The sequence below is a fragment of the Erythrolamprus reginae genome, chromosome 1 (assembly GCF_031021105.1).
Source record: "Erythrolamprus reginae isolate rEryReg1 chromosome 1, rEryReg1.hap1, whole genome shotgun sequence".
NCBI lineage: Eukaryota > Metazoa > Chordata > Lepidosauria > Squamata > Dipsadidae > Erythrolamprus > Erythrolamprus reginae.
In genome coordinates this window covers 112,192,398-112,215,776 of record NC_091950.1, presented here as the reverse complement: position 1 = coordinate 112,215,776, position 23,379 = coordinate 112,192,398, and the positions used below count along the sequence as shown (strand labels likewise).

Sequence of the window (23,379 nt, the reverse complement as noted above, 5' to 3'; positions counted from 1 at the left end):
AAATCTATGCTGCCATAACTAGTTCCTTACATTCTTTAATTTGTGAATTGTGAATTTTTGGAATGTAAGACAAATTGTTTGCTATCAAGTAGATCTTCCAGAATGTCTTAGAGTTGCTTCTAAAGTGTTCAGAATCCACAGGACAATTTGCTGAGGGAGAATGTTTTATTTAGCTGTCCTTATGATAGTCAGGATAACATTTTTTTTGTATACTTTTTTCTTACCTCTTCTGCATGAATTCCACAAAGCTTATTCCCTGACAGGAGTTTATTTTTCAGGCTTTTGTTCTATGAAAACGAGATAAATATGTTGAAATTAATAATGTGAAATCAAATTTCAGTAACTGATAAGCATAATAGGTGAGATGTTATTTCAAGTTGACTATGAGGAAGTGTATCTACCTAATAACTTATTACGTATCTGAAATCTAAATATATAATGTTACAAGTAACATTATGCATTTAAGATCACTTATGGCATAGAAGATTCTCTTGTTTTGGACAAGTCTCAGGTGACAGTAGAATCAGATTATCTTGTCTGGTTTGAGAAGCAAAGAAACGTGGGGTTTAATTGGAAGACTTCCATGAAACACCAGGAAAATAAGCTAGATAGAGACATGAAAATAAATAAACGAATCTGGGAGAAGAGAGTGTCAAATAATTTCTTTATTGTTCCCAAGAAAACCACATACTGTAGATGTATCCAAAGAGCCACCAGAAAGTCAGCTTGACTTGAAATTGAAACTAGGTCTTTGGAATAGATTTGATGTGGGATTAAACTGAGTACCAATATAATGTATACAAACAGTGTTATTTCTTGTACGCTACCAATACGTACTTGACAAATAAAATAAATAAATAAACAATCAGAAGGCTGTGAGTTTTATCCCAGGTAGATATTTCTCTCTCTGAGCACAATGAGAATATATCTCATTGCAAATTGGTTTCCAGACACAATTCAAAGTGTTGATTATGACTTATAAAGCCCTACATGGCATCGGGCCAGAATATCTACGGGACTGCCTTCTGCCATACAAATCCCAGTGACCAGTCAGTTCCCACAGAGTTGGTCTTCTCCAGGTCCCGTCAATTAAACAATGTTGGTTGGCAGGTCCTAGAGGAAGAGCCTTCTCTGTGGAGGGCCCGGCCCTAAGGAATCAGCTCCCCCTGGAAATTCATACCATCCTTGCCTTCCACAAGAGTCTTAAAACTAATTTATGCCACCAGGCTTGAGGCCATTAAATCCTTGCCCTCTAGCCAATGAATGTCTGAGAGAAAGTTGATCGAATGGGAATGATTTTTTTATGGTTTTGGTTTTTTTTAGATTTTTTAGATTTCATATTTAATTAATTGGATTTAGGATATTATGCATTGTTTTATTGTATGTTGTGAGTCGCCCAGAGTCTCTGGAGAGGGGTGGCATAAAAGTCCAATAAACAAACAAACAAACAAACAAATAAATAAATAAATAAATAACTGCTAAACTAAACTCCACATTGCCAACTGGAGGACATCCAGCCTATACTAGCTCCATTCAGTTGTCCAGACTCCACCTTGCATGGGATTTTGGGTGTTAATTTGTTCTGCCAGCATGTTTCAACCGCCCATAATTACAGGGTAATTAGTCCAGGAAGACACACACCACACAGTAAAAGGAAAACCCAAAAGTTTTTATAAACAGAAAAACAGAAACAGCTCCCTTTTTAAATGTCAAAGGGATTTTCTGGTACACACAAGGCACAGGTTAAATGCAATCCAATTGCTAACCCAATAACTGGGAAATTGAGTCCAATTCTAAAATCCAGAGAATCCCCACGCAATCTTGAACAGCACAAAAACCACGATCTTGACGAAACAATGAATCAGATAAACTGCCATGAGGCTAAAACACCAAGCTGCACTTTTATCTGTAGCACTAATTACAGCAGCCCCACCCAACCACAAGTGGCCTCATTTTCTCTTGCAATAATCCTTCAGTTGTTGTCTCCTATGCATCACTCTACGCAGAATCCAGGGATGATACAGATGATTGATCTCCTCCTGGGCTGTCTGCCAAACTCCCCTCTTCCCTGTCACTCACGCTTCCTTGGTCAGAGGAGGCTTCGTCGGCAGATTCCATCGGGAGCAAAACAGGCCTGTGGCATGTGGATATTTCTCCCACATCCACCTGCACATTCCTTGGGGCAGAAGCTCGTCCAGAGCTAACCACAACACAATTAAAAGAAGATAATGACTTAGGAACCCAATGGAACTGCATATTTTATTCATAAGATAGTTTTGTTTTTGTTTTTAATCTTACTTTATTTATTAGATATATATCTTGCCTTATTGCTGAAAATTCAAGATGGACTACATTCCTTTCTTCAGTTTTTCCCTTGTGAAAAATCCTGTGGGTAAAACTTGAGCTGAGAGATAAAGAACCATTGAGACAAAGTTACCTAATGAACTTCTATGTCCAGGAGTACAGTTTACTGGACTTGATTAGTTCTTCCTCATCTTAAACCAAGGAGGAATCTCAGACTAATGAGAATTACTTGTGGAGAAGCTTTATATATGGTTCTCCTTCCCTTCATATGACTGTTTCATATAGCTCCTGAGTATAGCTTCCAGTAGAGGCTGGAATGCAATGATTAAGTAAAGACTTAACTTCTGGGGAATATTTCAACATTTGTATGTCAATATCATTGGTGCACAATAACCTTGGCATCAGAGGTGAGTTTGGACTAATTTGACCGAATAGGTAGCGACCTGCTGGTGACATTACGATGATGTCACTGAACCGGATTGGTCGGTGCTGTTCCTTGAGCACCACCATCTTTTTTTTATTTTTAAAAATATTTATTTATTTTTATTTCTTTTTGACCATACACAGAAACTGAGCTGAGGCACTGTGCATGTTGTTGCCATCTTGTTTCTAGCTTTATTTTTACTTTTTATTTTTTCTTCTTCTTTTGAACATGTGCAGAAGCCAAGTTTCTAACACTGTGCATGCAGTCACTATCTTTTTTTGGCATTTTTTTAAAAAAATTGTTACTATGTGGCGTGGGAGGGAACAAACTGGCAGCGAAGTATGTTGGATGCCACCTCTGCTTGGTATGGAGAATTAACATTAAAAAGATGTTTGTATATTCATTCTCCATGGCCACTATTGTTCAAATTTTACAAAATAAGGTAATGCAAAAACCACTGCAGGGTGATGCAAAATGTCTGTTGGCTTTATCTTCAAGATGCACTCTACTGGAAATCTTATTTATATCTATTATTATACAATAATATACTAACAATGTAACAATGTTTCCTTATAAACAGGAATAGACACACTTTAGTTCATGGCATTTAAATCAAAACATCTATGGAAAATTTTCCACTAATTTAATTTAATTTAATTTAATTTAATTTAATTTAATTTAGTTTAGTTTATTAGATTTGTATGCCGCCCCTCTCCGCAGACTTGCAACAATAGTTATGCCAAACTCCTTATTTTTTTTCAAACCTACATTTTCTATCTTTATTATTATATAGAAACCCATTACCATATATATTTAATTGCACGTGGATGTTAAGAAGTCTTGTTAAAAAAAACACCCTAAAGTGGTTTCTAATGGATCTTATATATTATTAAATATCATACTATTCCATAGAGCAGAGCTTACATAATGAATATTACATTAAAAAAAAACAATTATTGACATGACATTAATGTGCTGAGCATATGCAGGCTGATCCTTTCAAATAAACTGACAGGCATAATGCAAAAGTCCTTTCAGATTCAAATTCAGATTACCCATTTATTCTGTTATGTTTCAAATGTACTAATAATGCAAAATCCAGAGAGCAACATAATGATCCAGGATAGAAGCCCTTTCAAAAGGATCATCTTTAAATAGGGAAACTGGAGGGGGAGGTCATCAAGTTGTTTTTTCCCCTCCAAATGGGAGTAAACATTGGTTTCTTTCAATATAAACAAGAATTTACACTCTTCCATGAGAAAGGGACATTTTTAGTTCTACATGCAAGTCACATACAAAAGAAGATTATGCACTTTGTAATATTGCCAGTGCTAATTAGCTAAACTCTGCTTTGGTATTCAGTGCAGTATCCCTCTTAAAAATATGTGCCAAAGTACAACATACTAAACCAGTGTTTCTCAACCTCAGTGACTTTTAGATGGGTAGACTAAATGTTCCAGAATTCCCTGGCCAGCATGTTGCGGAGGCTGAGAAGCACCATACACACAGGTAATCCTGGTAATACAATATGCATGGGCTTTCAAAAAGTCTTGGATAATATTCCTTATCAAAAGCTCTTGAACAAAGTTAGCAATCAGTGGATAAGTTGCCATGTGATTTTACTATTTTACTATTTACTATTTTACTATTTTAAAGGATAATTTCCTCAATAGAGGGAAGATGTTTGGGGTTTATACATTAATCACATTCATAAAGGCTAAGGACTTAGGGATACACAGTTTGCAGAAGATTCTAAATTATTCTGAGTATTAAAAATCAGATATGATTGTGAAGAGCTAAAGAAAGATCTCTTCAAAATGGTCAACCCAATGGCAAATGTGTTTTAATTTAAGTGCAAAGCAGGGGTGAAATCCAGCAGATTCTGACAGGTTCTGGAGAAATGGTAGTGGAAATTTTGAGTAGTTCAGAGAACCGGCAAATATTACCTCTGGCTGGCCTCTGAGTGCAGTGGGAATTGAGATTTTGCAGTATCCTTCCCCTACGAAGCCATGGCCATCAAGCCTCATGCCCACCAAGCCATGCACATGGAACTGGCATTAAAAATTTGAATTTCACCACTGGTGAAGAGTAATACACATTGGAATAACAAACAAATGCCCCATGACAGTGTTGGCTAACTTTTTTTGGTTCACGTGTCAAAAGGGGGAAATTGCAGGGGTCATGTTCATGAGTGCCCACACTCATAATTCCATGCGGGGAGCTCACACACATGTACATGTGACACCCCCGCACACAATGGCATGCTGTTTTTTGCTCTCCTCAAGCTTCAGAGTATTTCAAGGAGCCTGGGAAGGATGAAAATGGCCTACCCCACTCCCCCCAGAGGACGTCCAGAGGCAGAAAATGGCCTATTTGACAACTTCCGGCTTTCACTAGCCCCTCTGGAGGTTGAAAAGACACTGCTTCCTCAGTCCCAGTGGTCTCAAAAGGCCCAAAAATCAACTGGCCAGAGTGCACCAGTTGTGGCCCTACCTGGATCGGGAGTCACTGCTCACAGTCACTCGTGACCTCATCACCTCGAGGTTCGACTACTGTAACGCTCTCTACATGGGACTACCTTTGAAGAGTGTTCGGAAACTTCAGATCGTGCAAAATGCAGCTGCAAGAGCAATCATAGGCTTTCCTAAATACGCCCATGTCACACCAACACTCCGCAGTCTGCATTGGTTGCCGATCAGTTTACGGTCACAATTCAAAGTGTTGGTTATGACCTATAAAGCCCTTCATGGCATCGGACCAGAATATCTCTGGGACCGCCTTCTGCCGCACAAATCCCAGCGACCAGTTAGGTCCCACAGAGTTGGCCTTCTCCGTGTCCCATCGACTAAACAATGTTGTCTGGCGGGACCCAAGGGAACAGCCTTCTCTGTGGCGGCCCCGACCCTCTGGAACCAACTCCGCCCGGAGATTAGGATTGCCCCCACCCTCCTTGCCTTTCGCAAACTCCTTAAAATCCAGCTCTGCCGTCAGGCATGGGGGAATTGAGACATCTCCCCCAGGCTTATATAGTTTTATGTATGGTATGCTTGTGTTGTATGTTTTAAAATAATGGGTTTTTAGATATTTTTTAAATATTAGATTTCTTCATTGTACACTGTTTTACTATTGTTGTGAGCAGCCCCGAGTCTGCGGAGAGGGGCGGCATACAAATCTAAATAATAATAATAATAATAATAATAATAATAATAATAATAATAATAATAAGTGCGCTGGACCTGAGCTTGCATGCCCACCAATAAGGCTCTGAGTGCCACTTGTGGCACACATGCTATAAATTCGCCATCACAGCCTATTAGATAGAAAATAAGAGGACAGAGGACCGAGAGATCAGGGATAAGCAAGAGATGAGAGAGAGAGTGGGGATATGAAAGAGAAGGGGAAGAATGTAAGAATATAATCAGGAATTTGTTTATGATCCCAAAATTGCCATAGGTATTTTTTCCCAAACTGCTACTCTCCAGATGAACTGAATTACTGAATCATTGTCTATAATATATGACTACTACTGTTGGGAGCAGGGTTTTGTTTTATTTTGCTTTGCTTTCAATAGATCCTCCGAGAAAGAAAATCTAAAAGGGACTGAATCTATCTTTCTCTCTAGGGGGAAGAAAAAATAGCATTACCACAGTGTATATGAGTGCTGGGGAATGCCTTTACTTTACACACTGCCTCCAAGCATATTTTTAAATAAAATATGTGACATATTAACCAGCAGTAAACAATATGAAAACCTGGTCCCTAAGCATTTGGATCTTTTACTTAAGGACTCTGTAGTATCAGTACAAATTTATTGCTAGCTAGTAATAGTATTCTGCAAAATATGTGCCCAGGAAACATGTTGCCAATTGAATCAGAATATTAATTGCACTCAATAGACAGATTTAAGTCCATATTCTAATGGAAAGTTTGATTTGTAAATTAGACACTTTTTAAAATCTAAATAAATGAGCTAAATAGAGTCAATGGAAAAAGAAATAATTCCCAGGCACTGTTTACATTTGAATTTCCCTCGTGTCTTTTTGCAGAATTTCTGGGCAATGACAGCATCCCGCATCTTGTTTCACACACATTTTAACTTGTTCTCGTCTATTACCCAGTGAAAGTGGCTCCTTCTGCAATGATAAATTGCTCCAAGCTGCCTTTTGCAGGTGTGTGTGCCACTGTGAGGCAATGAAGAGTAACCAGGGAATTACAATACAGAGAACTCAATTCCTATCACAACTTTTATTTTCAAAGCACTCGGGGAAAACTGAAAGTTATTTTGCCTTGTGCTAATTGAGTTTGTCCCTGATCAAAGCTCCTGTAAAAATTGGTATTTAAGCATTGCTTTTAAGCCAAATATGAGATTTCTCAAAAATTCCTTTTATTCTTGTGTACATTTTACTGAGACTGTTCTTTTTTAAAAGATTGATTAAAAATATTAACCCATAGACATAAGATCTAGGTTTCCATCTTTATCTCATATATAATAATATATGAGCCGGGGTGGCACAGCAGGTAGAGTGCTGTACTGCAGGCCAATGAATCTGACTGTAGATCTGTAGGTCAGTGGTTCAAATCTCATCACCGGCTCAAGGTTGACTCAGCCTTCCATCCTTCCGAGGTGGGTAAAATGAGAACCCGGATTGTGGGGACAATAGGCTGGATCTGTTAAAAAGTGCTATTGCTAACATGTTGTAAGCCGCCCTGAGTCTAAGGAGAAGGGTGGCATAAAAATCAAATCAAATCAAATCAAATCATAAAAAACAAACAAACAAATAAACAAATAAATATAAAATTATAATAAATAATAATACCATCACTTTTTGGGGTGGAGGGGAAAAGAAAATGATGAATGTTACCAAGATTATACTTTTGACTAGCATTTATTCTGCTGTGCATGGATGCCAAGCAGGGTCTGGAACAGTCCAATTATTTTTCTACTTATTATCAAAAAGAACAGAATCATTTTGTTAGAAAAAATCCAGTTGGGATAGACAGAAATGATTGTGACCCAAAATGTTTTGGATTTTAATGCCCATCAGCTACAACAAGCATGGAAAGCAACATGAAACTGTGGAAGCTGTACCAAGGTTGCCCTGCTCTGATAAGACAATTGCTAAGCTTCTTAATACTTATCAATCCTTATGTCTTGCCACAGGAATTTTTGGTTAATGGGTTGATATTAGATTTTTGTGCAGACAGCCTCAAGAAACAAGCTAACAACAAAGTTTTATAAGTACTGCTAAATTACTAAATAGTAAATGTCCCGTCCCCCCCTTATGTATGATAGCATATAAACTGGAATTGTGATTTGTCCACCTGTTTCTTGTTATTTTAGATTTTAGGATGCAAGGGATTCCATAAAACTATTCCTGCAAAGAATATCAAGGGAAGAAAAAGAGAACTGGGAATGTGGCACAAATCTAATTTTCATTTTAAGCATAACTTTAGAGATACAAAACCATTGCTCTAGCTTGTCATCCAGGGCAGGAAAGGTCAAAGGCATGATGGATCTCAAAAAAGATAGTGTGATTAATTATAAATCAATCTGGAGAGAAGCTGCAGTGGAAAGGTTACCCTAAGGCTAGAACTCTTTATTTGAAATTAAGAAAGAACTTTTAAAATTACTTCTATCTACCATTAAAACAGAACGTATTAAATTCAGGAGTACCTAATCTACAGTTGCTTTGTTCATTTTGCTAGGATCCTCATATAAGGGATTTCAAAGTTCCTAAATACCTGCATGCCATTGCAAACCACCAGGGCACTACATCTCCACACTGCAGATTGTATGATTAAATTGCCAACAAAATATTCCAAAATACACACTATAAAAGTCACTTCTGGCAAAACTTTATTTTTAAAAAACTTTCTCTTTATAGATAAATCTTCAAAGCAGGAAGATAATATGAAAAGTACAGGCAGGGAGAATTGTACTGCATGTAATATTCTAGTTAAATGGAAAGCATTGAAGTATGTCTACAGGAAAATAGGAATCTGCCTTATACTAGAGCAGACTTTCACTCTGTCTCCATAATATATAGTCAAAGCAAAGATGCTTCACTTTTATATAATGAGCTATGAAGCCAGGCTTTATGGCTCAAACCATGATCAATAGTTTAGCATGCTGTGCAAACTCATGAAGTTGTAGTTAATTCAATAAACATATGGTTACGCAAATGACAGCGCCGGACTTACCCGGCGGCAGGCTTTGCTGGAGGGACCGGGAGACACGGTCCCTCATGGCGGCCGCCATTTTGGATCCCGGGCGAAGTCTCGCGATGCGAGACTTCGCTCGGGAGGTCAGGCCTGATTGGCCAGGCTCCTGGTTGGTCCGGGCGGGGCCTGCTTGCCCTATATAAGGGCGAGCAGGCCCGGGGCTCTCCCTTTTCGCCCGGACTGCAGAGCCTCGAGCAGACACTTGGTAGTCTGCTCGTGGCAGCCATTTTGTGAGCAGCCTCGTGCGAGGCGCCATTTTGTGGCCTGTGGAGCAGCGAAAAGCCTTATCTCACAGCGGAGCCAGCATCGGCTGGGCTCCGCTCCGGTTTGGAGCCCCATTGTTCTCCTGGGGGAGGTGGTGTGGGGTGCTGCCTGCTGGTGGCCTCGCGGGCCCGCAGGGGTTCCTTGGGGGGCTTGTCGGCCTTATTCATAAAAGGCCTGGTGGTGGGCCTTGCTGCCACCGTAGAGAGGGGTTCTGGTTTGGCCTCCTGGGGGGGTTGCACTTCGAAGGCCTCCTTCTTAGGGCAGGCCTTGCCTTGTGAGTGCAAGGTCCTTTGGGGGGGGGTTGTTCACGCCCTCTTCCTTTATTTGTTGAACAACAAGTTGTAAGCAGGGTTAATGGCCCCTAAAAAGCGGCCAGCTCAGGCCCTCCCGGCCCAACCAGTGGTGCGGCCTAGGAGGGCTGCCAGGCCGTCTGCCCGGGCTCGGGCTGCGGCGGATGGGCCCCCGGGGGTGGTCCCAGTGGTGGAGGGGGGGTTTTATGCCCACGGTCCCTCAACCAGAGGTTTCCCCTTCTCTTTCTTGGGCCAGGGTCCTGGAGCGGCTCGATGAACTGGAGCGGTGGCGGTCGGGTGCTGGCCCGGAGGGGCTTCCCATGACTGCTGCCGCAGCCTGGGGTGCCGACCCCGAAGAGGAGCCGGCCCAGGAAGGGCAGGTTGCCCACACCACGCAGCTGGCACACACCGTGCAGATGGCCCCGGCGGGGCAGATGGCCCAGTCGGGGCAATGGTCATCGTTGCAGAGACCAACAAGGATGGGTCCCCCGTGGATGGCTTCTACCCCTTACGGGGCAGGTGAGGTCGCACCACACGTAGGCACTTCACCGCTCCTTCCCGTGCAGGGTCCCGGGTTCATCCCGCCTGCATTGGGGAGTGGCACCAGCTTCATGGGGGCTGCTGCGGGCACCTGTGGACAGGTCTGGTCCCCGCCGGCCCCGCCAGTAGGGGCCCCGGGGGTATCTTTCCCACCTGGGGCGGGGGTGGCGGGTTGGATCCCTCCTCAGTCGGCCATTATGCCACCGCCCCCTTTTGTGTATCCATCGGGGCTTGGCGTGCTGGGATCGGGGGCCACCACGGTGTGGGACCCGTTCGCCAGCATCAAGCCTGGGGCCATCCCTTGTGGGTTGCCCGCGACGCCTTTAGGTTACCATCTTCACCCGTCGGTGAAGGAGGCAATATGGCGGGGGGAGTATGTCGACCTTTTCTCCATTTTAAACAGGGCGGTCCCTAAACAGGACAAAGAGGTGGTCCCTGGGGAGAAGGTTAAGAAAACAAAGGTCACAAAGTGTTTCAGCTCTTGGCTGTACGCTTTTCTGACCTTTGCGTCGGTTGTAATTCAGAGGCAGCCGGGAAGGGCCGCTGCCTTGCTGAAATATATCGACCTCATTGCGAGGGCCCACTTTGAATATAGGGGAACAATATGGAGGCATTACGATAAGGGGTTCAGGATGCGTATTGCCCATGACCCCTACTTGCCCTGGGATATGGTGGTTCCGGACCTTTGGTTCCAGGCCACGCATATGTCAGGGAAGGAGGGCTGCGATAGGACCGACAGCGGTCACTTTATGGAAGAGGAGCCCGTGACGCCCGCGCCGGCCAAGGCCGTGGCGGGCGTCGTCGGGAAAGGGGCCTCTTTGGTGTGCCACGAGTTCGCTGCAAAGGGGGCGTGTTTTCGTCCCATTTGCAGGTTTCGTCACGCCTGCGGGAGTTGTGGAGGGAACCATTCCGCAGCCGTGTGCCCCCGCCCCAAGAAGGGGGCTGAAAAGAAGGGCGGGGGTCCCCCAAAGCCTCCCCCACCTGTTGGGGGAAAAGGGGCCCAGCCCAATTGATTTGCGAGTGCTTGAGGGTTGGTTGGGTGACTACCACCCTCGCCAGAGAGCGGACGCTCTCTGGCTAGGCTTCTCTGAGGGGTTCCGGATCCCTTACATGGGTGTTAGGAAGGCCTTCATGTCTGACAACCTTAGGTCGGTTGTTGGTCATGAAGACATTGTTAGGGAGAAGATTCGGAAGGAGGTGGCCGAGGGCAGGGTCCTCGGGCCCTTCCCGGAACCGCCCTTCCCGAATCTTCGGGTGTCTCCCTTAGGTGTGGTCCCCAAAAAGGCGAGTGGTGAATTTAGGTTGATTCACCATTTGTCTTTTCCAAAAGGGGAGTCAGTGAATGACTTCATTCCTGACGAGCTGTGTTCAGTCCGGTATGCATCCTTTGATGCAGCCGTGACTATGGTTAGGAAGTGTGGGGTGGGAGCCCTTATGGGTAAATGCGACATTAAGTCGGCATTCCGGCTCCTCCCCATACACCCAGACGACTTTGAGCTGTTGGGCTTCCATTTCGAGGGGGGTTATTACGTGGACAGAGCCTTGCCCATGGGTTGCTCTGTCTCGTGCTCTCTTTTTGAGAGTTTTAGCACCTTTTTGGAATGGGCGCTCAGGAGGCAAAGTGGTCTGGGTACGGTCGTTCACTACCTTGATGATTTCTTGTTGGCGGGGCCTGCGCATTCGGAGCAATGTTTTGCCCTGATGCGGGACTTCGAAGCCCTTTGTGCTCAATTAGGGGTGCCTTTAGCCTCTGAGAAGACCGAAGGCCCCGCCACCAGGATTACCTTTCTGGGTATTGAATTGGACTCAGAGGAGCAATCTTCCAGGTTGCCCCTAGAGAAGTTGGTCAAGATTAAAAGGAAGCTTGATGAGGTGCTGGGCTGCCGGAAGGTGACCCTACGGCAGCTTCAGGAATTGGCAGGCATTCTTAATTTTGCCTGTCGGGTAGTTGTGCCTGGTAGGGCTTTTTCCAGGAGGTTATACGACGCGATGAAGGGGCTCCGTTTGCCCCATCATCGTACCCGCCTCTGCGCTGGGGTCAGGGCTGACCTCGGCGTGTGGCGGGAATTTTTGGTCAGGTTTAATGGTTTGTCTTTCTGGAGGCACGAGCTTCTTTTGGAAGCTGAGTTGCAGCTCTGCTCTGATGCCGCGGGTCTTGTGGTTTCGGGGTGGTGTTAGGTGACCAGTGGTGCTGGTCGGCATGGCCTCCGGAATGGAGTGCCTCTTCGTTGGTTAAGGACCTGGCGTTCTTGGAGCTCTTCCCCTTAATAGTGGCCTTAGAGCTTTGGGGGGAGCAGTTTAGGGACAAGACTGTGCACTTCTGGTGTGACAACCTAGCGGTTGTCCATGTGGTGAATGCCCTGTCCTCAAAGTGCGACAGGGTCATGCGGCTTGTTCGCCATTTTGTGCACAGGTCCTTGTCTCTAAACGCATTGTTTTTGGCTAAGCATGTCCCCGGGTTGGATAACGGGGTTGCTGACGCCTTGTCCCGTGGTCAGTTGTCCAGGTTTCGGACCCTGGCCCCGTGGGCCCGAGAGTTGCCAGAAGCGTTCCCTAGCCACGTCTGGAGTCTGGGGGGGATCCAGAGTGGTGGAGAGACGAGGCATCCCGGGCAATCTCCTTGTCTGTAGCGCCCGGCACCCTCAGGGCATACCAGCGTGCAGGTAAGGAGTTTGGGGAGTTCAGGCAGGGCAGGGGTTACCAGCTTAGTTGGCCTGTCCCTGTAGAGCACTTGGCCGAGTTTTGCGTCCAGCTTAGGCAGCGTGGCCTGTCAGTCAGGACGATCCGGTCCCGGTTAGCCGGCCTCGCCTTTCTGTCCAAGGCGGGGGGGTTTGCAGATCTTTCGGGTGACTTTCGCATCCGGAAGATGCTGGAAGGCTGGCTTAGGGAGCAAGCGGGGGCCCCTGGTGACACTCGTCAGGCTCTGACGGTGGAGCAGCTGTCTTTAATCAACGTGGTTTTGGGCAGTCTGTGTTCCTCATTGTACGAGGCCCGTCTTTTTAGGGCAGCGACTTGTGTCATGTTTTTTGGGGCCCTTAGGGTCAGCGAGGCCATGGCTTCATCTCAGGCTGACACTTCGCTCCGAGCCTTCCAGTACGCTGATCTGGCCTTTAGACAAGGGGGTGTGTCCCTTGTAGTAAGGCGGTCTAAGACAGATCAGCTGCACAGAGGGGTTACTATCCAACTTAGTGCGGCCACCGACCAGTCGGTGTGTCCAGTGGCCGCCCTACAGCTTTATTGTGGTATGCGGGGGTCAGGTCCGGGGTACCTGTTTAGACATGGGGACGGGACCCCTCTGACCCGTTTCCAATTTTGGGCGCTAGTATCCAGGGCAATGGCCCAGGTGGGCATGGATCCCTCCGGTTACGGAACGCATTCGTTCCGTATCGGAGCCGCCACTAGCGCGGCACTTTCTGGTTTCCCGGCCCATCGGATTCGGGAGATCGGCCGCTGGCGGTCAGCGGCATATTTGGGTTATGTTACGCCCGCTGAGGATCCTAGGCAGGGCTTAGGCTAGGTAACCTCTCTCTCTGTGTGTGTGTCCTCTTGCAGGTCCCCAGGCTAACATGAAACCGACGGCGCTGCTGTGTGGCCACAGCATGATTTTTTGGGCCGGCCGCTCGGCAGCCAGGAGCGCCATCGGGACCCAGCTGTCCCTGGGGCAGTGGGTCAGGGTTGCCTGGATGGGCCGGAGAGGTATGCGGTGGGAGGGTCTCCTGCCGGCGTTGCTGGGCGGTCAGCATTCTGTGGCTGCGCCCGGCAGTATGGGGGGCGGCTCCTGGAGTCGTGCCCAAGTGGGTTTGGGTGGGCAGCGTCCTGTGGCCGCACCCAGGTGGCTGGTATTGCACTTAGGTGGCAATGACCTGTGCATACTGGGAGGCCTGGCGCTGATCATTCAGGCACGCGAAGACCTGCAAAGGCTTCGCGAGGTATGGCCCACCACGCAAGTGGTGTGGTCAGAAATATTACCTAGGCTTGTGTGGAGGGACGCCTCTTCCCTTAGGGCCATTCACCGGGCTAGGCGATGGGTGAATAGGGCTATGGGTAAAAACGTTAGGGAACTAGGTGGGGTGGTAGTGCCCCATCCCCTTATCACAATAGACCGGCCATGGCTTTACCGGGCCGATGGCGTTCACCTGTCTGAGCGGGGGAACGCCATTTTCTTACAGGACCTGCAGCGGTCTCTGCGTGAGCTGGCGCAGCTAGAGGGGGGAGTCGGGGGGCCAAGATAGAGATCTGACCCCCACTCCTGTGGCAGGTTAGGGGCGGAAAACTGGGGTGGTTTAGCAACCGCGCGTTCTCCCTTGGGCATCTTTGGGGATGATTGACAGGTTCTCCGCAAGCTCATGGAGGGAGTTTCTGCCTGAGCAGCTGGGGGGAACCTGTCTTTGGGTCCTGCACCTTTAATTCCCGGATTCGGGTTAGCCGATGGGACCCCCCTCATGCACAGCATGGCAGGGTCGCAGGTGACGGCCTGGCCCTCACCTGGACTTGCATCGAGATACGCCCATGAGTTGCCCAGGAATGTTTTTTGGCATAACGTCATTTCCGCCCCGGAAGTAGTTGTTTGACCCTGCAGATCCATTTCCGGGTCATAGTTGATTACGCTAATTTATGCAAAGTATTGAATAAATTATGCAAATTTATGTTAATAAAAATGACCCAATTTAAATCCAGCTCTTGTGTCCGTGTCGTTACTCCGTCTCTCCAGCAACTTAGTTTACTTAGAATACTATATATTTATTCAGCTAGTCCAACATTGCCTGGCACTATCTCTCCAGGGTCTCCCTTGGGCAAGTATCCTTCCAATTTTTAGCTTCCATATCTTTGCCACTGTAAATACCAGATATTAAATCTTGAGCTTTCTGTTACTGGTCTATAAAAAGACAGCCATATTGTTCTTTGGTAGCAAAAAATAAGGAATACTCTGGTTGCCCTTTTCCTGACTAATAAATTGTATTAAAAGACACAAGCTTTTGTGACACTGCATCAGATTCAAGGGAAATGCTAAATTGATGTAAGATTTATACTGGGATGAGATTCTGGGGATGAAGTGAGCTGTGGTCACAAAAACCTATCTCCTTTAGTACAGTTTGTTAGTCTACAATGTACAAGCAGACTGCCCTGATTTCCAATGAGGAGTGGTATAATTCCTAAATAATTAAAAAATAAAAAGGGTAAAAGGGTAAAGATATAACATTTCTTCAATTTAAAATTCAATTCTAGGACTCTATATACAGTACATGTTTACATAGATTTTTTTTTTAGCACAGTACTGTATACTTTAAAAAATGGTTATGGATCAGTCTGATTGGAATAAAAACCAATCTATTTAAATATATTCATTTCAAAGTCCACCTCCCTGTTTTCTGGTCCTCAAAGCGCTGGTGCACCAGCGATCACATTACAACCTTGCTGACAGCATAATGAAAAATGATATAATCTTTACTTATTAAAGCTATACTCCACAAATCTCACCACATGACAGGTTAAATTTATCAAGGAACCTCATGGGACCCGGTTAGGAGCAAATGAGCATTGTGTTCATTGTTGGAATGTTCTTTGGTATTACTAAGTTGTAACCTCACTGCTTTGACAGGTAGCTTTTGCATCTTGATTAATATTGATGATAGTCCCTCTTCTACAAGAAGAAGAACTTTTGAAGAATAATGCAGCTGTGCTTAGGTTGACTAAATAGTGTGGCTGTGTTGACAGCTCTCAAAGTGTGCTTTCTAAGACAATAATATTAGCAAAATTTTCTGCCCCAATTAGTTTGCTTTTAAAATATTTTTAAATATTATTTTAACTTATACTCATTATTTTATTTTGCTCTATGTGGCACATCATCAAGATATGTTAATTAGAGTATTACAAAGAATCCCATATCCTTTGAGATTTACCTTTCATACTGAGTGACACTGATTATCATAGTAATAATTGCTCTCCTAAAATTCACTTAATTCATCATTATTATTATTTTTTAGAAAAAAGGAATAAAAATGACTTTTCTGAAGAAGTAGGGAGTTTTTGATGAATAAGTATGTTTGAAAAAGGATCTATCAATTCAGTCACTATTCCTTTGTTGAATAAGCATGTTGGCAGGTTGCTTTTGGCAGGTTCAGTTGACATTATTGCAATCAAGTAAAATCTCAAGTCAGTTAATAAGCATGCATTGGAAGATCGAGTTTTGTAAGTTTTGTAGAGCTTATGTCAGAATACATGTTTGACTTATACATAGAATATAGTGGAAAGAACGACATCTGAAGCTTTATTCTAAACACTCATTACAAGCAGCATTGCAGTATTGTGTCATTAATTTTTTTTCTATATACTGTAGTTTGCAAAGTTGCATGAAGATCCAGAAAGACCTGTTGTAACAAAAGCAGCAAGATCCTATGAACGCTACTGGATCTAATCAAAGAAGTGATCCTTTAGAGTTACACCAGCGATACTATTCAACCAATTGAGGGAAGTTTTGACCGCTGGATTCAAATTTAGATACGATCAAAATTAAAGTTAATAAGAAAAAGAAGAAATTGCATAGCTCATAAGTAAAATCAAGACGACTTGACAAAGATATATCCTTACACCAGATATTTGACCCCACAAGATAAATCAGGTTGTCTTTCAGAAAATAATTTTCATTCATTCATTCATTCATTCATTCATTCATTCATTCATTCATTCATTAGATTTGTATGCCGCCCCTCTCCGAGGACATGCCAACATAGACATTTACATTTCTCCAATTCCCCACAAAATAGTTTTCTGCAATTTTGTTAGGGATTTATAGCCAAAATAAGTTATTTCTTCTTAATGATGGTTCTTTGCATGGTTTGATGACATCGAAGAAGGAAAAACATGTTTTTGGCACCCTAAATATTTTAAAGTATGCAATTTGTTTTAAAGCAAGATGAAAGCCTGATTCATATAACTAATATAGAATTTGCTTCCACCTAGAATGATACTCAGTCTTTCATCTAATACTCAAGTCTTTCATCTGTATCAGAGAGGAAAAAGAGATGCTGTAATTTGCTTTAATATCTCTTCCTCTATGTAATCTAAATAAACAATAGCAGAGAAGGAAAATAAATAAAAGGGAAAATAGGAAAACATAAAAGCACATCTTCCAACAGTACTCATGACATGTACTCATGTGTATTAGAGAGTTCTTATAATAAGACACTTATTTTTACCTGGCTCACATCAAATGTGATTCCAAAGTACATGCCCTTTAATTATTTTCTGCATGTGTGAAACATTTCCAATTAAATCAAAGGAATGGATTTCAACAGAGAATCACATTTTACAGGACTGTATTTGAAGGTGCCAAATAATTTCTTGTATTATTCAGAGTTGTCTAGCAAGGAAGGATGGCAGTTGTCTAATGGGGTGACTGGGAGGGTCTCGGGGTGCTTATAATATAAGTCAACCTGGAATACCTTTTTAGAATCTTGTCACCCTTAAGCACTAACTTCCCATCTAATTGAGAAATGACCCTGAAGTCTTTCATGTGTACAGGCTGAAGATTAGGTTTAAAAACACCATTACTGCTAGCAGACAGTGCTACCAAAAGCAAGCTGGTAAAAAAAAATTAAGTGAGCAACAACCTGAAGCCATATATGCAAATCAAAGTAATTTAAGTATGAAATGCTGCACTGAATTCCTGACTTCCAAACAAATACTTCTCTACTTTGAACAAGTGCTTTGGGCTCCAGATCTTCCTGTTTCCCTTACTGTGGTGGTCTGTATAGGAATCTCATTAAATAAGTAAATATCAGCATAATGAACTTCACTGGGATCATGACATAAATAAAGTATAACAAGGCCAAACCGTGAGAATTTTGTAAAGAGGCATTGCATTTAAGTAATTCTAATATAATTTGCATGCTATTTATTTTTCTTCGGTAAAGATGCTGCAAGTCCCTATACTTATAGATTTTGAGTTTCCAGTTTGTATTTCATGCATGCCATTTCTTTGTGGAAAAAGGAAGTACTTTATATTTTAAACTACAATTAAGAATTATAATTTCTTATACATTTTTATATTGGGTGGCAAGGTGGTTAAAATGCTCAGCTTGTATGCTGGAAAGCTGGAAGGCCAGGTTTGAGACCAGAGTGCCATATGAGAACCCCTGCCCTTACCCCAGCTCCTGCCAACCTAGCAGTTTGAAAGCATGCAAATGCAAGTAGATAGATAAGTACCATTTCAGTGGGAAGGTTGTTAGTACTATGGACAAGACAGTTGGGTTTGCAATATACAAACAAGCTAACAAGTTTGTAAGTATTCAAGTACTATAGCTTTAAGAGGTAATGTTGCAAATTGCCATAAGAGGGAGCCAGAAAGAATGATCTTCTTTCTCTGCTCTCTCTATTTTTTCCGCTGATTAACTGTGACTGATATAGTAAGCTCTGTTACTACTGTGTGTTGAGGATGTTTGATGTATTTATAAGCTCTGTGTGTTCAATGATAGTTTGATGTATTTGTAAGCTGCAATGTATGTCTGATATGTAAGACAAAGACAGGCTTGTAATATTATTATTGTATTGAGATATATTGACTAATTTGAATGTGTATGCCTGGACTGTTTAACTTGACGGTGCTATTTCTACAGTAAGCACTAATTGAACTTAAATGTATCTGTTTGATACATTATGTATGATTGAATAATTACTCATATCTCCTGGATGTCTGCTGGAATCCCACATTTCCTCTGTGCATATCCTTGATAACTCAAGGGGCGTTCTGCACACTCCTTAACAAAGGTACAGTATTCCATGCTGGCCACATGAATATGGAAATGTCTTCAGGTAGTACTGGCTCAATAGCCATGAGCAGTAATCCCTAGAATTGGCAACAACTAACAAAGTAAAATCAACAGAGACTCTTATACATTTCTATATCTACACTTCATTCACTTTTCTTTTTTGTGCAAATTACTGAGGCATATGTGCCTACTGACTCCCTTGTGTTACATCCAGTCGAAAGACAGGGACAGGTGAGGGTTCCTGGAACACGACCTTGGCTGATGTATGAAAATGGAATTTATTAGTGGACATCCTCATTTACCTTTGATGGGGATATAAGTTCATATTTTATGCAATAGTGAAATTTAGTTAGTTTCTGTAAATTTACAAATCTTTATTAATTACAATTGCATTAGCATTACACATACCCTGTCCAATTGTCTCTCCTTATCTCATTTATCTTTTCTTCTATTCTTTTCTTTAGTTATATTATTACATATCTTTCTCTTCAATGTGTATTATGTATTGGACAAAATAAATAAATAAATAAATAAATAAATAAATAAATAAATAAATAAATAATACACATGAACGTGTGTATGAACGTGAGTCTTCGGAGAGGGGCAGCATACAAACTTAATAAATTATTATTATTATTATTATTATTATTATTATTATTAACAACTCATGCTCATTTGTCTTCTACAACAAGGCTAAGGAATGGGCAGGGTTTTGGGAAAATCAGAATGTGTACTAATTAGGGAACATCCTCTGCAGGAAACTTTTATCACATATTCTTTTCTGGATCATCTTAACCTTTCTTGAACCTGTAACTTGGTGGGTCTCATATGACTTGGTTCATGGCAGTTAATTATTAGCTTTTGTATCTCCAGTTGTTGTCTTCTGATCTTGAACCTATTTACCTAAAGGGTGGAATTAGGCCTGGTCTGGTGGCTTTCTTCTTTTATGCCCTTTTTTGTCTCTTCATTTTTCTTCTGATTCAAGTTCTATCTAGCTATCTCAGCCAGTGTTATATTTCTCATAACACATGTATTTGTGAAATCATTCAGATAACTGATTATTATAATCAATGAAAATTCCCCTTCCCCCCAAAACAAAATTTATTTGCACTGAATCCTGAAGCATCAGGAAAATAAATGTGTGTTCTTTTTAGTTGAATAATTTAAATTGTATGAGTTATTTACTTTGTTAAGTTAAATCATTCAAGAAAACAAGACACTTAATTCAGAAAGAAAAAAAGATTTTTGTGTAAAGGCTGGCAGTATTATTATGCATAGTTTTTTTTTATTAAATATATGGTAGCTCTCTATGCCAACCTTCCCATAAAACTACAAGAATTTTTTTTTAAATGATGGAGGGGAACAATCGCCTGGTCATTGTTGCATAAAAACAAGACTGTCATTTTTTATTTTAAGATCATGTAATGTTTCTCAAAATGAGTCAATACTTTGGAACAAAGTGAAGTTGATAGCTGCTTGAAGCTTGTAGAAGCTGGTTGTGTTTATTTATTTCACCAAGTAAAGTACCAGGGAAGGACAAAAGAAGAGAAAAAATCTTTCAAGTTTGATTAAATTTCTAATTTTATAACTCTATTTTTTTTCATCTATTTTTCTATCAGTTTGGGTGATCACATCCAAACATTTTTATGGATATTTCTCGTTGTTGTTGTTGTTGTTGTTATGTGTGTATGTGTGATATTTACTGAAAACTGGAAGTTTTCCAAACACATTTGTACAGTTTTATTTTATTAATATACAATTAATTAATATTAATATCGTAGTACTGTACACACTACATTACATATTCAGTGTCATGCCTTTTCCCTTGAAAACTACATTGCAAATTTCAGGGGGGAAAATTACTAAAAATTGAAGGATAACTGTTTTCTGGTTGTTATTGTTTTGCATTGATCAGGAAAATATATTTGTAGGATCTGCTTAAGTTTGCATTACATTTAAATGGAAGAATATCTCCATCTCAATGATCCTACCAGCAGTAGCTCCAGTTTAAAGAAAACATTACTTGAATGTCACTTAGGATTCTAGAAATTGTATGCATGCTAAGCATGGTAAGCAAAAACACTATTTTCACTCCATTCCTTTTTCTCTGCTTGTTATTTTTAAATTGATGTTTTTGTATTCATCATTCAAATCTGCAGATAAAAGCCACATTCCAATGAGCCAATAGGCACAGTAAGACACATAGTTAACAAGCTGTTTGATGTTGCAAGCAAAAACAATTGCCCTCACCAAATAGTTGGAGAAAGGAGAGGGGGGGAATCCTGCTTATCCCTGAGGTTGAACATGTTGTTGACAGCTGCAAAAAACTAAAGCCACAAAGACCATCTTAAAATAACAAAACCTGGCACTTCTCTTGCAGGCATTACTTTTTTTAGGAAATATTACTAGCGAAATCTGTTGTAAATTGTAAGTTGTAAATCAGCATGTTTACAAGTTTATGTTTACTTCAAGAAGGTTTTCACACAGAAACAATACTGATTAAATTTGCAATGGAGGAGACCAGGGATAAATATCGAGGCCAAAAGAAAGCCTCGGTGCAGTGGTTAGACTGCAGTTCTGCTGATCACCATCTGCCTGCAATTTGGCAGATCAAATCTCAGTAGGCTCAATCCTCAGTCTTCCATCCTTCCAAGGTCAGTAAAATGAGGACCCAGATTGTTGGGGGTAATATGCTTCCTCTCTGCAAACCACTTAGAGAAGGCTGTTAAACACTGTGAAATGGTATATAAGTCTAAATGCTATTGCTAAAAAGATAAGTATGCATTTTTGATCGTTATTTCATAAACTTTGAATCCAGAAGTATCAAATTTCAAGTCATTCTGATATAGGCAGTCCTAGACGTATGACCATAATTGAGCCCCAAACCTTTACTAAATGAATGTTGTCCCATTTTACAACTTTTCTTACCACAGTTATTAAGTGAATGACTGTAGTTGTTAATAATAGTTGTTGAGAGAATCTGGCTTTCCCATTGATTTTGCTCCTGGTACCCGGCAACCATCATAAATATGAGCCAGTTTCCAAGCCGTTCAATTTTGATTACAATGTCATGGAGTGCTGCAATGGTCGTAAGGGTGAAAAACAGTCTCTTTTTTTCAGTGCATTGTAACTTTGAACAGTCACTAAATGAACTGTTGTAAGTTGAAGACTATGTGCAAGTGGTTAATGACTAAAAATCTAGACAAGTTCTCCTTGTTTTGGGATCTGCTGGGAGAGAGAGCTAAATTAAGAGCTGACCCAATTATTTCCCTAATTACAAGCTAAGTGGTTGAATTGGTATAGAACTAGTTCAAGCTTCTTAGAAGATGAGTCCCTTATTGCAGACTGCTCTGTATCAATACATGACAAAGATATTGTCACTGAAAAGTATGAGGGTTCGATTTTAGAAGGATACCAAGTGGCAAAGAGATTATATGTGTTTTTTGAGAAGCCAGGAATGTGTACTGTAGGAGAATCTCACAGTGAAAACTCATAATCTTTATCTGTTTCTCAGGTAGTTAATAAATCTAAGATTGGTATGGAATGGTCTTTATGTCTTGCTAATAGATGGCTAATTGATTACACCACTGATATTAGTTTGTCAATATTTCCCCAGCAGGTGGTGAATCAGTCAGAAAATCAACAATGAGCGTTCCAACTTCAGGCATTTTCCTAGCAGATTCAGCATTCTTCCTTTCCCCCTTATTTTTTATTTCAATAATCATTGGGAGGCAGGGTAAGGTGCCAGTCTACCTTTTGGAAAGTCATTCATCCAGGGACCTTCCCATCTCTTTTCTACAGAACCTTCTTGAATAAGTACTAATTCCAATGGATCGTATTCTGTCAGCCTGCAATTATTCTTCCTATGCGTGAAAATCTTTTTCTGCACAGAGAGGAGCTATAGATGGTTCACAGCTGCTCTAAGCTTTGAATTCCTTTCTCTTGAACCTAAGGGAGAGAAATCAACCCAATCTTTTATTTTCAAAGAAACAATGCTTCCTGTGAGCCTCGGGGTGATTCATCCTCTTAAGTAGTGATTTTCTTGTCTTAGTTGCATCTTGCTTCTATAGCTAAGCTTTTTTTTAAAGCATTTTTAAGCTCAAGAACACGGAAGAAAGAAAAAGAGATGAAGGGGAGTGGTTCTGATCAATTGGTAGACTGCAGCATCAAGGTAAATCTAGGGCCCTGTGTATCTTACCCAAATATCAGGAGAATTAGAAGAATGAGTTCCAGGATGTTTTTTTAATCACTGTAATTAAAACTCTTTATTATTTTGTGTCTCTAATCAAGGTTCAGTACTACCCAGCAATTATCTATACATTCCACTGATACCTTAGGAAGGTCTTTATTAGAATCCCATTTCTTCTCCCACCTCTATGTTGTTTGAGGCAGGCAGGATTCCCTTGAGTACCATTTGTTAGGGGTCAGTGGAAAGGGAGGGTCTTGCCTTCTCTTTCTGCTCAAGATCCCCATGTACAATTGGTGGGCCACTGTGTGACACAGAATGCTGGACTCGATGGGCTTTGGCCTGATTCAGCATGGCTCTTCTTATGTTAGAAACATAGAA

At 41.9% G+C, this 23,379-nt stretch overlaps 1 protein-coding gene across 3 annotated transcripts in view; it reads right to left on the bottom strand.

Annotated features, from left to right (window-relative positions):
- Nucleotides 1-23,379, bottom strand: part of LUZP2 (leucine zipper protein 2) — a 477,893-nt gene that overhangs the window by 117,982 nt on the left and 336,532 nt on the right. For all 3 annotated transcript variants that reach the window (XM_070735253.1, XM_070735244.1, XM_070735262.1), the window contains exon 6: nt 225-287. In XM_070735253.1, coding sequence (XP_070591354.1) covers nt 225-287 — 63 coding nt within the window. The remainder of the gene's footprint in view (nt 1-224; nt 288-23,379) is intronic.